Source organism: Mastigoproctus giganteus, chromosome 13 (genome assembly GCF_048544385.1).
Source record: "Mastigoproctus giganteus isolate SK-2022 chromosome 13, ASM4854438v1, whole genome shotgun sequence".
NCBI lineage: Eukaryota > Metazoa > Arthropoda > Arachnida > Uropygi > Thelyphonidae > Mastigoproctus > Mastigoproctus giganteus.
In genome coordinates this window covers 126603078-126621090 of record NC_143587.1, presented here as the reverse complement: position 1 = coordinate 126621090, position 18013 = coordinate 126603078, and the positions used below count along the sequence as shown (strand labels likewise).

The following is an 18013-nucleotide window of genomic DNA, read 5'->3' as shown; positions in this document are numbered from 1 at the left end:
ACTAGGCACCTGCAACATGATCTGATTGTGTTGTTTAGGGATTTAAATGGTTTGAGCAGGCTCAATGCTGATGGGATTCTTCCTCTTGCTCAGATTATAAACCTGAGGGGGCATAAACTCAAATTGAGAAAATACAGTTGTGGAAATTTGCCTTTAGCCAGCGGGTAGTGGATTGCTAGGACAAACTTTTGGAGCGAATGGATCGGTGAAATGGGAAGGGCTGATGCTGTATTTTTTTTTTTTTTTTTGGCTGATTCTTGCATCATTTGCCTCTTTAGGAGAGGTCTTGGTTCAAATTCTTTCAATAACTGGAATTTTTGAAGGGCCTCTTCAATAAAGGTTGTAGTTATCCAGTGTCAGTGTCCTTCATGAATTATTCTGGCTTTTTATAAGCCTGCAAAACAATGCAATATTGGTCTGTGAGCATATACAATGTTCCCTAATCAAGTACTCTGGCAGAGTGCTTGATTAGTGGACCAAATGCCAATTTAGTATCTCTTCAAATATCAATTAACACAGAAAAATCGTCATTGTTATTTTATTTACTAATGCAATAAGTACACAATACAGAATAACTTATTTATAATATATGTATATAAAATTCATAAAATAAACACAAGTTCATTAAATGAATAAACATGGATACAAACAGCTAAAAGGACATAAGAATTTCAAGACCACTTGCAAATGCTCTAAAAATAACAAAACCTGGACTTGGAAACAAAATCTGCCTAGACTAGAGATATGATTGAAATCTGTATGTCATTCACCTATCACATTTTGAGAACATCATATTTGATGGCAAATCTCATTTTTCCATCATCATATACATCATATATAATGATAGCAAAATGAGAAGAAAGTTTTAAATCAGTTAGAGATATTAAATTTTGATATTAATCACCTAGAATGACCACACCAGAAAGTAATTACCTTTATTTTATTTCTTGTTACAAATAAAATATAAGGGAACAAATTTTATGTATTTTTATGGAGCTACTTGTGTAGTAAAATTTACAGGATTATATTTCACTATAGGTATTAAATTAAAATAAAAAAATTGTATCTCTGCACTGAGTTTCTGTTTTCAGAGTTCTTTGGTCTCTTCACGACTTATATTCAGTCATGAAAGCTTGGACTTTTTCTCATTTTAGAGATGACCCATTATCCACAATTCAACTATACAAATTCATCACCAAAAGGTGATTTTCTGTTTTTCCATCCAAAATGTAGAGATGCGTGCAATTTTTAAATTATTTCAGTGTAGGCAATAAATTCCTGCAATCTTGCTACTTTGCGGCAGCAAATGCACTCCAGTGTTAAGGGTTAACGACCCACATCGCCTTCATTATCTCTTTAATTGAAAGTTACTTCCATATGTTGCTTGGCTGTTCACTGCACAATACTTTGTACATTATTCACAGGTTGGCATATGTTAACTAATAGAGGCTGTGTCATCAGGTCAGAGATCAGTAAGTCTTGAAATAGCTGTCATGGAAGTGCTCTGAGTTTTAGACAAATAGTGTATTCACTTATTTTGGTGAATACACTATTTGTCAATTTAGGTCAACTCATGGATAATGTCGTCTCTAATGTGAGCCTAAGGCCATGTTTTATTTGTCTGTCACTTAAGATGGAAACTAAACTCTGAAATAAAGGCAGCTTTTAAACTTCAGTATAACATCAATAAATCCCTCGGTATTGAATATTAGCCCTTGCTGGATTTTTGAAATATAATATTGTACAGCTGCAGTGGTAGTCAAGTGCACAAATCTATGCTGCATTTATTTTCATATCTTGTTACAAAAACATACAATGTTCAGTAAGCTTGCTTCAGCTTATCAGCATTCAGATTCCTAAATATTATGGGCCATTTAAGCTTCATGGTCATTGACAGTTAACAAAGTTCATATAGAGAATTAGCTCACAGAAGTGAGAAGATAAATCCATTGACAACTTTGAATCTGTAACAAAACACTAGACTCATTTTATTCGCTTTTTGGTATTCATCCAAAAAGTGAATAAAACCTGAAAGATTAAGACATTCAACTATTTTTTGTTAAACTTCCATTTCCTTCTCTCTCTCTCTCTCAAAAAAAAAAAAAAAAAAAAAAAAAACTCTCTTCTCTAACTTTAAAGAGAATCCTTCTCATTACATGTTGTATTTTCTAACAACAACAAACAGGTGGCAAAAGTTCTTTCGCTTGCCATGTAACTGTTGGTTGGATTATGTGTATTCTTAGTCTTCTGTTAGCAGTAGGCATTTTGCTCTAACATAAATCACAGAGAGGGTAAAATTTTCTTACAAAAAAATAATAATGTTAAATAACATTTCATTAAATTCGTGATAAGTAAAATTCCCGATTTTAACATATTAACAAGTAAGTCTTTATTTTTTTATCTAGCTATTATACAGAGCTCTTTGCATTTAAACTTAGCAATATATACCATCTTATGGCATGAGTATCTAATAACATGCCTAATTAAAAGTAACTATAGTTAATTACAATTCAAGGTAATTACTCATTAATTGCAATTACAAACAAGTAATTACAATTCATATTATAATTAATCTAAATTTTAAATTACTTATAACTCTTAATATTTTAAAACTGGTATTTAGTGATTATTATATATAAAACAGTTAGAAGCTTCTACAGAACTCAACAATATTTGCTTAAAAAAATCTTACCCGAGGACTGCCATAGAACTTACAGGTAAGACAAGTAGAAGTCACCTGAAAGTCAAATGTTGGTGGAAGTGATATTCAGGTCCCACTTCTGAGTCAAGTGGACCAAATTTCAGTGCAGTCTGGTTGTTTTTTGACAACAAAATCCTCTACTTACACCTTCACATTGAAGGAGCTATTTTTAACCCTGGGTATACCCCCCTGTGTGCATGATCTGGAGCAATGCACCAAGCATACTACAGGACAATCCAGGTGTGAACCAGTATAAGCAGAGGTTGACTTGCCAGCATCACAAAGAAGAATGCTACCTTTCTGTGTTAGGCATTTCTATTGGATGATGACTCTCATCAACCAGTGCAGTTGATGAGAGTCTTGATGTAGTGAAACCCATGGTTAGTTGCCAGAATAAAGCTGTGGTAACCCCCAACATGCCTTTAATTTCAAGGATACAGCATTATCTAGCAGTTGGCTTGCAAAAACTGGCTGCTAGATAGTCCACCAGACCAAATCTTTTGGTTACTGTCCAGGAGGCATCTGGATTAGCTAATGTATAATCTCCTTGCTTCTACTTTGGCAGATAGTGTCTGGAAAAAATCTAAGTACTGTGTAGGCAGCAGGCATTGTTGAGGCTGCATTATGTCAAGGAGCTGGGTATATTCATCCTATGTATACTCCATATCCAATTGCATTCTCTCTAGGTGGTCCTGCATTACTTCTTTAACCAGTAACTCAATTATTTTTCCTAGAACAGAAGTCAAGCTTACAGGTCTGTAATTACTCACTTCATCCTTAGTTTCCAATTACTGGGAACAAAGTTTGCTAATGCTCTCAGTATAATTGGATGGATCCCATGAGCACCAGCTACCTTATTTACATCTAGTCTCCAAAACTTTCTCCACATTCCTCTGTAATCACAAAATCATTTAGCCCCCTATCAGAATTTGATCAACTTTGGCATTCCCCCCCATCTCTCAATTCCTCATTTGGGTACATAAATGCAAAATATCTATTCAGTTTATCAGCATCCTGAGCATGATCATCAATAGTTATACCAACAGTTCCCAAACTGTGCGGCGCAGGATATTTTAAATTTTTGAGGGAAACACAGCAATACTCGACATCTGTCGGACACCGCACAAACTACTGGCTCGAGGTAGTTCACAGTTTCAACATTACTTATTAAGTTGTTTGGACCTAACTACTTAATAAACAGAACTGTTTATTAAGTAGGTATTTCTTTTGGCCTAGAGGGCCGAAAAAAAATTATTCAAACACGAAGGACACCATGAACCGAGCAAGTTTGGGAGCCTCTGAGTTATACTATTTGTACATAGCAGACCAAAGTGATTCATCCCTTTCCTTCTAGTGTTTACATAAGAAGTCTTTGCTATTTTTCATTGCATCATCTTTGCCAGAGGCTTTTCATAATATGTCTTTGCTTGCTTAGCACCTACATGTTCATCCTTTTGTTACTTTTTTTTTTTTTTTTTTATGAAAACCCCAAACACTAGAGGTATTAGAACCTATAATACTTAGTACCATGCTTGGGTTCTAGGTTGAGAAGACGAAAGAAGATATTTGTTGACATTAGACTTGAACTTCTGCAGACTATAATTTCTGTAGAGTGGGAATTATAGAAGCCACAAAAGAACAGTGCCCATGAAAGTATCTGTAGAAAAGGCATGCAGCAGAAACAGTATGTCTATGAGACAGCGAGTGGAGAGACTATGTTAGAGATGAGTCATTAATTAACCTAACTTGCCTCTTCTGAATGGAATCTAGAAGCCTGAGAGAGGTTTTGGGGACACTGCTCCAGATGTGGAAACAATATGAGGTAGCAAGATTATACACTAGCTGATCCGGAAGCCTCCTAAAGAATTACCAATAGGTTTGGTCCGGTGTGCTAACTAGCAGCTGGCCTGCGAACACCATTTTAGAGCTTTATCCTTGAAATGTAAGGAAGATTGGACCTTGCCACGATGCCCATCATAACCTCAAAAGTCATCCGTCATGCTGCATGATGGAAGAGATGGGGAAGGGTTGACTGGAACTTAGCTCTGGAGACTAAAAATGGGTTCTACCTTCAAACTTCCAATAGGCAAAGTGGTGGTATTGCACTGGTTGATGAGAGTCAGCTACCACCTAGTACTGCCTGGTAACACAGAGGGGGCGGCATTCCTCCATGTGGTTTGGGTGCCACACCTCGACCCCTGCTTACGTTGGTTCACACCTGGGTGGTCACCCAGAGCGCACTTGTGCATGGGGTTATACCCAAGATTACTAACAGTCTCACCATCGTGAAGGTGCAAGCAGAGGATTTGGCTGTCACAGACCGTCCGGACTTCACCAAAACTGGGTCCACTTGACTTGAGTGTCATCCGAATATCAGTTCCATCACCGTTTTAGACTCCCAGGTAGCAAGTACAGCTTGTCTGCCATATCTGAGAGGATATCTGTGACAACCTCAAGGACCAAATAGCTATTATATACCTATATATAAGATAGTCCACCAGACCAAATCTTTTGGTTACTGTCCAGGAGGTATATACACCCTATATACCTACTATATATACTAATAGCCCTATATACCTACTGTAGGTTTCCATATCCCCTTATAATTTATGTGCGTTCCATATATTTTTCTTCTCTGTCACTAGTCTCATCAGTTCATCTGACATCCATTTAGGTCTAAGCCTTGAAGTATCTCTTGGTTGGTATAAAAAGCCTACTTGCTTCTACAATTACTTCCCTGAATGCTTCCCATTTAGAATTTGCTGTTAGTAATGTCACCAGTTGGTCCCACTGAACAGAATTGCAAAAATGCCTAAGGCCATTTAGTCACCTTTTACAAAAACAAAAGCCCTCACTTTGCTCTTGACAGTAGTTGCATCTTTATGTAAATTTCATATCAATATATTGTGATCACTGCCATCAAGTGGTTCCTTTATCTGCAGATTCTTGATGCTGATGCATGAAAAGTCACTACTCAATCAGATCAAGAGTACTGCTTTCTCTTTGCCTAACAGGCTGGTGTAGAAAACATGTTTCCAGTAAAGTCTTGCTACTGTGTGAGTGACTAATCTACAAGTTCCAGTCAGTATCTGGAAAGTTAAAATTCCCCATTATAAGACATTCTGTTTTACTAACCCACTCTATTTGTCTTTATAATTGATTATTATACTCATTAAATTCATTAGGCCTATGACACACTCCTACTCTCACTTTTGTTTTTTGGGCGTGTATGTCACACCAAACTGACTCAACATTGCAACATGGCCACTCACGTTGACCTGATGCACTGCCTTATATTAAATTTACTTCTTATCCAAGAGCATAATTCTTTCCCTCCTGTCCTTTTTATACACATTGTGCTCCCCATGGTGAAACTCAAGCAGTTAACATTTCAAAACATTTTGACATAAAGTCTTCTAAATAAGCTTCCATCCTGTGGTTTGCCAACTGTTTTTTGTAATTGACAAATTGGGTATCCAGTTTTCTCTCTGACTGTTCACTGCAGATGATGGTAAATGGCTGCCTTCTAACTGTACTAATGCTGGTATTCCCCAAGTCTTTCTCCCACTCTTTTCCTCTTGTATATTAATGACCTTCTTCCACTGATGGGAAATCCTGTCCATAGTTTTGCTGATGATATCACATTGCATTCCAACTCAATTCCTTACCAATTCTCAATTCACTACCAATTCCTTAAATTTTGATCTCTAGGTAATTCTCCAATGGGTCAAAGATAACTTAGTTAATTTCAATCCTTCTAAAACTCAGTCCTGTCATATCTCATGAAAAGGATTCTTCTGCCCCTATGCTTATCTTCACAGACACTCAGATTTCTAGACAAGGTCACATATTTCTATTAGCCTGATTTCTAATCTCTCTTAGCATAAGCACATTACAATACAATTTGAAATAAGCAAGTGAGTGTGAAGATATTGAATCACTGCTTCGTAATGGACTGGAATTTTTCATTGATGGTTAATATTACTACTTCAGGCAAGCTACATTGTCGTCCCATTGTTGTTGTTGTTTGGCAATAGTTTATTGCACATTATTGCCAGTGAATATTGGTAATAATTTGTTGTTCAGGAATCCAGCAGACATCTTGTCTAGTAGGCCAGTGAAATGAGCGAGCTGCTCCATGAGGATGCATGAAATTTATCAATACATCATGTTCTTCAAATGAAATTTCACAAATATTTCCAATCCACCAATTATTATCATAAATACAGGCAATGTGTTGGCCAGGTTGTAAATTAACAATTGGCACATATTTAATATTGGTTTCACTCGTCTGATCTACAGGAGCTACAAATGATGATGGTGTGTCATTTGATACTCTGCGAACATGAATCTGTCTCAATAGGAATGAAGTGATGATTTTCTCTTATTCCAGCAATAGTATGAATCTTTTCTCTTGAAATGGTCTTACTTGCTCAATTTCCCCTTTAGAAACAAGACAGAATTTTATTCTAGTCACATAATTCAAACATGTTTCTTGGTGTCAGGATTTTGTTTTCAGTTGAGCGTTGGAGACTTGCATGTGCTGCCCGTCATTTTATTGTTCCACCAATTCCATCACATGGTGACTTGCCATGGCTAGTGCCAAAGAAATTCCATTCAGCACTAATATCAAAATCCTTCTGATTATGGCACGCACAAGTTAGCAAAATTCTTGAAATTCTTGTATTGAGCTACAGAACCATCACTGAAGTAGTAAATGCACCTGATTTCTGTCATAAAACTCTTAAAATATTCAATTAAGTTGGTTAGAAAAACATGCACTGCAATTGCGTCATATCGAAGGCAGTCATTGATTATGCAGAAACTTATATTCTGAAGTTCAACATCCTAATGGATGCAATGTAGCCTGGCTATTCCCCCAGTGGAATCCTTGAACAGCATCTTGCACAACAAATGAATAATTTTCTGCAAAATCCATTAAGATGATCAATTCTCCTGTCATTAGGCTTTCCTTTCTTGACTTCAAATGGTAGCTTTGATGTTTAGCAATGTAGTGATGACAGGAAAGGTTAAATATCTTTTTATCAACTCTTCAATAAAATCTTCTGTTGTTAATTGCTTTGTGTCCAGTGTATCCCTGTCATTGTGTATCCATTTCTTGAATTCAATAATATCTTCTGGTTCATTGATCTCAAAAATATTCTCTAGAAACTTTTTTAATTCATCTATTCCTGTATACGTCTTCCTGGACGTTTTTCACACCGATGAAGCATTTTTTTGGAGTGAATCCTTTCACTCCAAATCACAGACTGTTTTACCAATGAGAATCTTCTAATCACATTCAACAGGACTTGCTGCTAGCATTAACTTGACATTTTGATGGGATTGCCATACACATACAGAATGTGTTCCTGGTGCACCATGACACACCACTTGGGTCGAAGTTCACAAAATTTAGAAAATCCAATGTCAGATCCATTTCTATCTCGATAAGTTATAAACATTTCCTTCAAATTGCTGAGTAGTAGTTGCTTTTGCAAAATGCATTTTTATTCCATCTGCATTTCTAATGGAAATGTAATCTTTCTTTCCAGGGCATATCCGACTAAATTCATCATCTTCAAAAAATTCCATCACCTTTTGCTTTACTTGCTCGGAAAGTTTTTTTTTTTCCCCTTGCTTTTTTCCAAGTATGGCCATGATTCCTTCTTTTGCTTTAAATTTTCTAGCTTTCTTGACCATTCTTTCTGAGACACTAAACTCTTTCCTTGTTTTCTGTATGGACCAATGAACTGGAGCTATTGTTAATATTTGAAGTATTTTTGAATGACTTGATACCATCAACTTTTCTTTCAATTGTTTCAGCAGCTCATTGATGTCATTTGGATCCAAGCCACCAACAGATGCAATTTTACTGGCAATTACATCTTATCAGTTCTTCAAATAGACTATGGTAAATCCGCCGTAGCTGAACATTTTTGGGAGAAGCAACATCAAATCTCCCCAGACGAAGCTGTCATCACCGATCGGGTGCATAGATTTTGGGACCGCAAGTGGCTCGAGAGCTTACGAATTAGTTCTATAGAGAATAATATAAATAGAGATGGGGGCACATGCATTCATCCCCTCTTTGAGGCGGTAATCCTTGGAGGGGATGAACGTTTTTGCCTGAAATGCTCCCGAGCCACTTCCAGTTCCGACGGGAACAGTATACGTTTACGTGAGACGCACCGTGAACCTGCTGGTATTTAATCATGCACCGCAGAATAGAAGTACACTGTTGAGAAAGAAGGCAGAAGCCTTTGAAAGCTTCAGTTAGTATTTTAGCACTTTTAACCTAGTATATTTTATTGTATTTTAAATTCGGTATTTGTATATTTACTGTATATCACAGTTGTCTTATTTTAAAATTACTATCATCAGTAATATGGTATTTTGTTTTGTTTGTAAATAAATTTATTGTAAATATTAAAAATTTTAAGAATTTGGTTTTCCGTCTTTCGTTTTTACTTCAATGGTTGGTGAGAAACACTAAAAAATCATAGTAATTACATCTTATACTTGACTTGCCTTCCTTTTGGCATGGCCTTGTGAGTCTCTCTTAGCTATTCGCTGAAATTTCAGAGGAGAAATACCAATAGCCATCAAACTTGTGTTCAAGCTTTCAGTCACATGCATTTTGTCATCATGATCTGAGCCAGATGAAGTTGATGTTCCTGTTGCTGGTTTTATGTCTAACTTTATTAGGCCTTTCAGGTAGTCTACCATTGACAAATCAATTGGTTGTAAACTTTTTGTCACCATATGATTTTTCTTCTGGAAAGGATTGCAACATGAACGCTGCAAAAATTAAAATTTTGTCAAAAGCAAACTTCATGATGTAGACAAATTGTGTTTTCTTCACCCAGTTTTAATCCACAACATCGACCTATCAGCTGTTGTTCTTTAAATTCAAATTCTGTAAATAATTTTAACCCAGTTTTGCATGTATAGTTTTTGCATGCTGACTAATAAATGGACATTTCTGCAAGCAATGAAAACTTAATTAACTTTATTATAGTCAAACAATAAAAAATAGAGGAACAAAATAAACCAATTGTTCATTATGAAGATAAAACACATTAATAACAGCATGGTTCAAATATTAGCTATTTATACTTTTTTTGTATGATTCTAGAATATTCCACAGTTCTAGAATGTTCATCAGTTTTTTTTTGGAATTCAAGAATATTCTATAATTCTTGTATGTTCTTCTAGAATATTCCAGAATTCTAGAATATACTCTGTTTCTAGATTAATCGAAATATTAGGCAGGATTAAGGAAGTGTTCTACAACAAAAAAAGATCTCACAAAATAAGAATACGGCACATAAAACTACTTGATGTTTAGGCATAATTTTAAGGCCTTAAGTGCAAAGACACAAAGCAGATAAACCATGATCCTTGTAGCTGAAACTCTGCTCTTTCCAGTGGTGGCAAAAACAAGAGAATTGAAGGTGTCCCACATTAGGATATTTGTCCCATAAGATAGGTCAAATTTGACTTTCAAATTTTGAGTCAATCTTTGAAGGAAAATATCTCAGCCAGAAAACAAGTATAAGAGCTGATATTTAGTTAGGCTGAATTCATGCAGTTGGTAAGTGGAATGTCCAAAGAAGAAAGTACCAAAGGTTATTATTTCACAGTTATGACTTTCAAAAGTCTTGCTTAAATTTGTTTCAACAAATTTTTGGTGCCAGTTTTAGACCGCATTGTAAAAAATGTGATGGGTTTTGAGCCGGACACCAAAAGTTTTGCATTCTCTGCCAAATGTTAACTAGGTATACAAGTTTCAGAGCACTATCTCTCACCATTGTGCAACAGTAACACTTAAAACTTTGAAAATGTTTTGTGATTTATTCCGCATAACACAAGTGACCTCCACAAAAAAGGTGCTGGTGCCTCAAGCATACTATATTTTGAACTGAAATTTTGCACAGCTTCATTTGAAACCTGTTTAAACATCCACACCAAGATTAAAGATGGTCAAGCAGGGACCCCTAGGCCACTTGACATGGAATGACCTCAATACAAATGGGCTATACCAGCAAACGACCCCTACAGCATTCTCTCCCAACCGAGGTTCATTGGCATAAAAGACTCACTTGGTGCAAAGAGCATGCAAGTTGGACGTTAGAAGATTGGAAGAAGGTGTGCTGGTTGGATGAATCACGTTATTTACTCCACACCATGGATGGTCGTGTACGGATTTGGTATCAACAAACATGAGGTTCTTGCTCCATCATGCATGGTATCAAAAGTGCAGGCCGGTAGAGGCAGTTGTATGGTGTGGGGCATGTTTCCCTGGCAGAAACTTGAGACATGGGTGCATGTGGAACAACATATCAGTGGTCTTCACTATCACAACTGCTTGCTGACTGTGTACACCCCACTATGTTACACTTTTTCCTGAATGGTGATGGTATCTTCCAAGATGACAGTGCACTGAGCCATCGGGCACTTGTTGTGCAGAATTGGTTTGAGGAACACAGTTCTGACTTCCAGCATATCAGCTGGCCTCCGAACCTCCCCTGATATCAATCCCATAGAGCACTTGTGGGACACTATGGAAAGGCATGTCAGGCATCTGGATACACCTCCATACCTGCATTGCTGACCGCATTACACACAACTTTGTTGGCCATACTTCCCGAATGCTTCTGACATCTTGTTGAATCAATGCCACGTCACATAGTTGCTGTACTGAGGGAAAAGGAGGACCTACGAAGTAGGTGGTCATAATTCAGTGATCACTCAGTGTATGTGCAACACAGCTCTAATTGCTCTGAGTTCATTCCTAGAAATTAAATTTTTCTTTTATTAATATTCATAATTAAATATAAATATGATACATATTTTCTTAAATACTGCAGTTTAGTTCCCCCCCCCCTTCCTCCCCAAGGTTATTCCATTCTGCCGTTCACCCCAAAATCTTTTGGCTTGATAGTGTATCCACTTGAAGGTGTGCTTCTCAATACTTACAAGTAAATGAGGTCCAACACTTATTTTTTGGGAGATGATATTTCAGGGGTTATAAAGCTGTCAAAAAAGAAAAGTTGACTTTGAATGTCATGCATTTAACAAACAGAATAAACGTTGTATTATAGATTGGCAAGGAAAAGTTTGCTTTATTTTCAATAACACAGTATCTGTATTAAAGGAATGTAACTTAAAAAGATAAGGCTTGTTCATTAGCTCTTATGGAGCAAAACAGTATATTATATCAGCCCTTTCCTTATACAACCCACAGAGTCTCTCTCATGCATTCATGCAACCATGATCATATTAATGTAGTATGTATAGGGCATCGCACATTGTAGATAGAGTCCTGGAGATGTTTTAACATGTATATATATAATTTATGCTTATTTTGGAAGACCATGTGTGGAACGATGCAAAGTTGAGCTTTGTTCAAATGAGCTTTCTTTAAATGAACTTAAACTGAGATTTCTTAGCAAATGGGATATTATTTATATTTCAGTTCAGTTTTAAACTTCATGTTGTTATTGAAGTTAATCAGTTTAATAGAAAATATGAAGGCTTTCTATTCCACAGTAATATTCAATTTAAAAGGGAATTAAAAGATAAAATTCTATTTTTGAATATCCCATTTACCAGGAAACCTCAGAGGAGTGTTGTCCTGATTTCAACATACCAACCCCAAAATTTTGATTCAACTGGAACTAAATCCAAGAATGTTGGTTCCAGTGGCAGTTAAGATCTCAGCAAGTGGATTCCTCATACTCAAATAAATGAGGTCCAAAATGTCTTTTTTGTTGATGGTACTTCATGGATTCTAAAGTTGTCAAACATCCCCAGGACTCCATTATAATTCATGAGGCCCCATCTACATTAATTGTAGCTGCAAGAATGTTTATATTGGAGAATTATATAGATTAGATGCTGGAATCCATGAATACACCAAAGATGTCTCACACACCAAAGATGTGAGACATCTCTTTTTTCATTCTTCCAAGGTAGAGGCGCCTCCGTAGCCAGGTGGGAAGGAGCAGCAGTGCGTAGCACACGCTTCTTGATTAGACCGTGGTTCGAGCCCGTCACCACCAAATACGGAGGATGCGGAAAGGTCAGGGAATGACCACCGCATATCCCGGAGCAATATGGCCTTAGTTGCTAATGCTCCTAAAAACCAAATAACAACAACAATCCAAGGTAGAATGAAAAAAGTCAGACTCTGCCTTCACTCTACAATGTGGATATGCCTGGAATTTAAAGAACATGTCATTAACGAACCAATCATATTATAGAAAAGTACTATTTTCCTCTTCAAGAACCAATTCATCATCATACTAAGGCTATATATCATCATCAGTAAGAATCCCAAGCAGAAAATAGAAAACAAGACAGCAATGGCAAGTCTCAGCTATATCTAAAATGCACCCAACAAAAAAAATATTTATCTGTTTGCAATATTTCTAACACAGGGTATCCACAAACCTTTAAAAAGTAAAACATTATTGTATGAACAGGACACATAATACAAATCTGAAGCCACTTGCAAATGATAGTGGATATTTTCATATTTTTATTCACCAATCAAAAAATGTGCTCACTGCAACAGGTGGCAACATAATTGCAAGACTGTAATCATGGCATAATTGACCAACCCAAAAAGGTGTAGTGTGTACCTTAGTTCAATGAGCTACAGTCTGCCACCAGTGTTATGCATAAATTTCAAACACAGTTTAAAAATAAGCCACCAAGTAGACCTACAGTTTTGCAGCAGTGCCTGTTTGTGAATGATTCCAGACAAGGTGGTTATTGAACAAAAGTCAGTGGTGCTGGCTCAAGGAATTTTACACAAAGCCTAGGGATATCCATACAATGTGCCAGTCACGAGCTTAACATGTTAGGATCAACAGTGTGTAACATGTTATGTCACTGTCTGAGGATGAAGCCATACAAGTTACAGCTCATAAAGAAACTGTCAGTCAACAACAAAACCAAGAGGATGGAATGCTTTTGGTAAATGTGCCATGATTACAGTTTTGTGATTGTACTGCTATCTACTACAGCTTGCACATTTTCTGGTTGGTGAATTTTGAGGATATCCTCTACCACCTGGAAGTGGTTTCGGGTTTGTATAATTTACCCTGTTCACACAATAACATTTTACTTACCAAAATAAGAATAAAGCACTTCAACCTATGTCAGAATATTTCAGTTGGAAATTACAGATGGGAGTCAGACATTTTGTGGTATATTCTTACCACTTCATCAGTGATTGCTACTTCACCATTACATAGATCAGAAAAGCCAAAGGGTTGACTTTTGTTATATAAGTCAAATTTCATATGCAAGTCATTTAATAGCTGAAAATATATAAACACATGACTTTTCTTTCTCTTTCTACACACCTGTGTCTGTGGGATTAATAATTTTATGTTAAGGTTAGTTACTACATGATCACCTGAGGAATAAATTTTTTTTTTTATTCTTATTATATAATTTATTATATTTCATTCTTACTGTATAAATGTATAGGCTAGAATTTCCCAACTTGTGAAGTGCACCCCCCCCAAACACTTAGTTTTTTTTTTTTGGGGGGGGGGGGGGTACTTGTTGTCATGAAGCATGGACAAGCCATCCCCACTACTTCTACCAGAATTAGTATTCAGAATTAGAAAGAATCCTTTTTTTTCCCCCTACTATTCATATTTTATTTCTTTTTGAGATTAAATGTATTGAAGTTATATATTAATTTATAAAAGTATGTATATTCATAGCAAAATTTTAGATCATATCAGTTTATTTGCACTTGTTCTAGAACATGGGGCTCCATGTGAAATTTATGAAAAATTTTAAGGGGTTTCAAGGTATAAAAGTTTGGGAACTTCTGGCCTATGCACATCTCCACAATGGTAATAATGTCATACAAACAAAGCCATTTGCTTCTCTATGTTGGAACAAACATTTAGCCTACCGGAACTGCACATATTAAACGCTTATAACTACCGAAGATAAATATATTCATATTAGATTATTCTCAGAAGTAATTTCCAAAGTGTGTGCACCCCTCAGAAGAGTTGTTGTTAAGCCTCATTAAAAGGTTTACATCATCTGCATCTTCAGTTACATTGAATTTAATTAAGATAGAAGAGTGACCAAAAACAGAATTGCAGAGAGAATTCCTCCTTGTGGAATTTTAGCTTAAACCATATTTGTTGCAACCAAAAGCAATCGTTTAATATTCTAAAAAATTAACACTCTGGGTAAAATTTTCTTCATGATGTATGTTGTCAATAGATTGTTAATGACATTGTCAATGGCAGAATTGTTAGACTCAGATAGTGCATTTTTGATAGCTAACTTAAGTTCAAGCTCAGTCATTGGTTTTTAGCCTCATCATAGTTGCTGCCTTGTGAAGCTTGAATATAAATTTTAAAAACCCACCACTAAACAGTATTGATATATAAAATACACATAAACCCTCTGACTGCAGTTCATAAATCATATGCCAGATTCAAGGTTAAATTACTAACTGACGAAGGATAGCCCTACCAAATGGGAATGGAGGATATCAGCAACTGTTCTCTGAAGAAAAGGGGGGGGGGTATTTTGGGAGCTACTTATCACTTTTTTTTTTTCCCAGACAAAGATGCTCCTTTATTATATAGTTTAACCACTGGAAGTGCAGTTAGACAGTTTTCATAAAATAGAGATAAGTGGCGTGTAATGAATTAATCTGAAAATAACTAAATCCTTGTTTCAGATTGTCTCCCTGTACTACAGACTTAATGCAAACCAAACAATTTTACAACTGCTAGAAGGATGTTCATTTTATGTATATACAAGGAGAGCATACTCAAGGAGAGCAAACTTTGTCAAATTATTACACTGGCCATGTATAAAATAATGTTAACCAGAAAAGCTACTTTGACATAGACTAATAGTAGCTTTGGTACAGCCTACCAAGAGGGGTTATTATTAGCAAATTATTAATTAATATATATCACTAATATATTAATAATATTAAAATATTAACTAATAATAGTTGTAATAAATGTGTGATTGAAGGATATCTTTGTGTCAGCAGGATATTTCCAATGTGATATTTCAGATTTCTATGGGCTCATAGTAGTAAGGTAACAGTTATTTTAGAAATTTTTACTAAATAATTTATTTTATTGCATAAAGCAATTTCCAAAGTGCATATACATATATCCAACAGAAGAGTTGCTGTTGAGACCTGTTAAAAGTTTTAATCTGCATATTCAATGACATTGAGGTTTAATTAATGTGGAGGAATGGCCAAAAGCAGTGAGCATTCCTTCTTGTGGAATTTTAGCTGAAACCATAATTTTCGTTGCTCTAACATCTGACCAGAGATAGTGTAGAAGGAATTGGACATTAACTGCTTGAATGCAAAGTTGATGTCATATAGATAATATACAAAATCATTGATTTTATTATATAAAAAAATATCTAAATTGTATGCATACTCAGAAGAGTTTGCTATTCAAATTTTTGTCATCTGCCTATTTATGAAAATGGTTGTGCAGACAGCATTTCTTTGTGGAATTCCCTGAAACCATAATTTTTGCCCTCCAGCATGTGACTAGAGATCATATAGAAGAAATTAAGTAAAATAGGAAGAGATTAGCCATTTACATTGAATGCAAAGCTGTATAGAGTATAGATAAATATCCATACACAAAATGACATGTGAAGTAGAAAAACCAGAATACGACTATCTCTTGGTCCTGAGTTTCCAAGATAAAGGGTCATCTATTAGTGATTATAAATAAATAATGAATAATTATTTAATAATCATTAAATAATTGTATGCATCTAGTCTCAGAAGTTTTTCATTAAAATTTTTACATCATCTACCTTAATTATTTAATTATAATTATTATAGTTTAATTATAGAAAAGGTTGGAGAGTAGCTAAAAACAACGACAGACAGCATTTCTCCTTGTGGAATTTCAGTTGAAACCGTAATAATTTTGTCCCTCTGATATGTGACCAGAGATCACATAGAAGGAATTAAGTAAAATGAGAAGGAACTGGACATTAATTACTTCTCAATATTATCTATACCAAACTAGTGCCACATTAATGCAAAGCTATATTAGTATCAATAAAGTTGATATATTAGCTGACACTGATTAATTATATATTTTTGTCAACCTTTATATTTTTTGATTCAGTTTAAACACATAAACAGAGAAAAATAAAAGTCTTCTATAATCTATGATTATATATTATCTTAAATTCTGGGATATTTCTTTTTAAATGTTTAAAAATGTATGCACATTTTTAAACTATCTTTTTTTTTTATTCTGAATATTATATGCTTTTTCCCTTTTTTTTTTTTTTTTTTTCTTTGTTTTTGATTTGACTACAATTAATCTGTAAAATTACAAAGAATTGTTTATAATATTTGTATAAGTTCAAAATGGAATTTTTGTGCAGTGTCTCACTAATCAATATTTTATCTCCCCTCTCCCATCCAACTTCCAGTGGCAGCTACTCTTGTCCGTAAAAGGGGTTCTCTGATCTCTTCACTGAATTTACTAAAGGTCAGGTAGAAACTCAAGGATTAGTTTTTTAAAAAATTTGGTTGTCCATGTCATAAAAAATGAGCATTGGAATAATAATTTAGAATTAATCACTGTCAAAGCGTTAAACATTCGGTGAAAAAAAAAAAAGATTAAAGGTTTTTAACAGTCATACAAAATATTCAAACATTGTTCAATGCAAGAATTACAGTCTTATGGTGATTTAGCCAAAAGTAAGGAAGCATGTTTAAACTCTAATAAAAAATATTGAAAATCAGCAGAATTAGAAAAAGTGATATACAGCACTGCATAAAAACATTAGTTTATGAAGAATTTGCATCTTATAAAGCTTTTCACAAAAAAAAACTGTTTAATAATCATTTACGTTTTTACACAACTGCAGCATTTGTCTTTTTAATATTCACTTATAAAGACATAAATACATTGGCACTATATGTCTAAGGTGCTCATATGCCATATAACCAACAACAACAACTTTCTGATACTAAATGGCAAAATTTGTTAGCATAACTCCATCAATAAGCTTTGCACAGCAGCAAAAATGGAATGGTCAAGAATGCACACACACCACACTGTTTCCTGGGCTGTGCTTACATAAATAGTGTGTCTCAATGTATCCTATAAAAAGAAGGCATCTCAGGCCAAATCCAGAAATTTGTTGGTCACTGAAATCAATGCCCCCTTCACCCACATACAACTCGCTGACAAGGAAACTTTTTTTTTGATTGCAGACGCAATGAGTGTAATAGTTACTGGAACCCTATCT

At 35.2% G+C, this 18013-nt stretch overlaps 1 protein-coding gene across 1 annotated transcript in view; it reads left to right on the top strand.

The window, feature by feature from the left end:
• LOC150076427 (arf-GAP with dual PH domain-containing protein 1-like) overlaps window positions 1-18013 on the top strand; it is a 218737-nt gene that overhangs the window by 103791 nt on the left and 96933 nt on the right. Inside the window, exon 7 of the mRNA XM_090387357.1 lies at window positions 17189-17247. Coding sequence (XP_090243483.1) covers window positions 17189-17247 — 59 coding nt within the window. The remainder of the gene's footprint in view (window positions 1-17188; window positions 17248-18013) is intronic.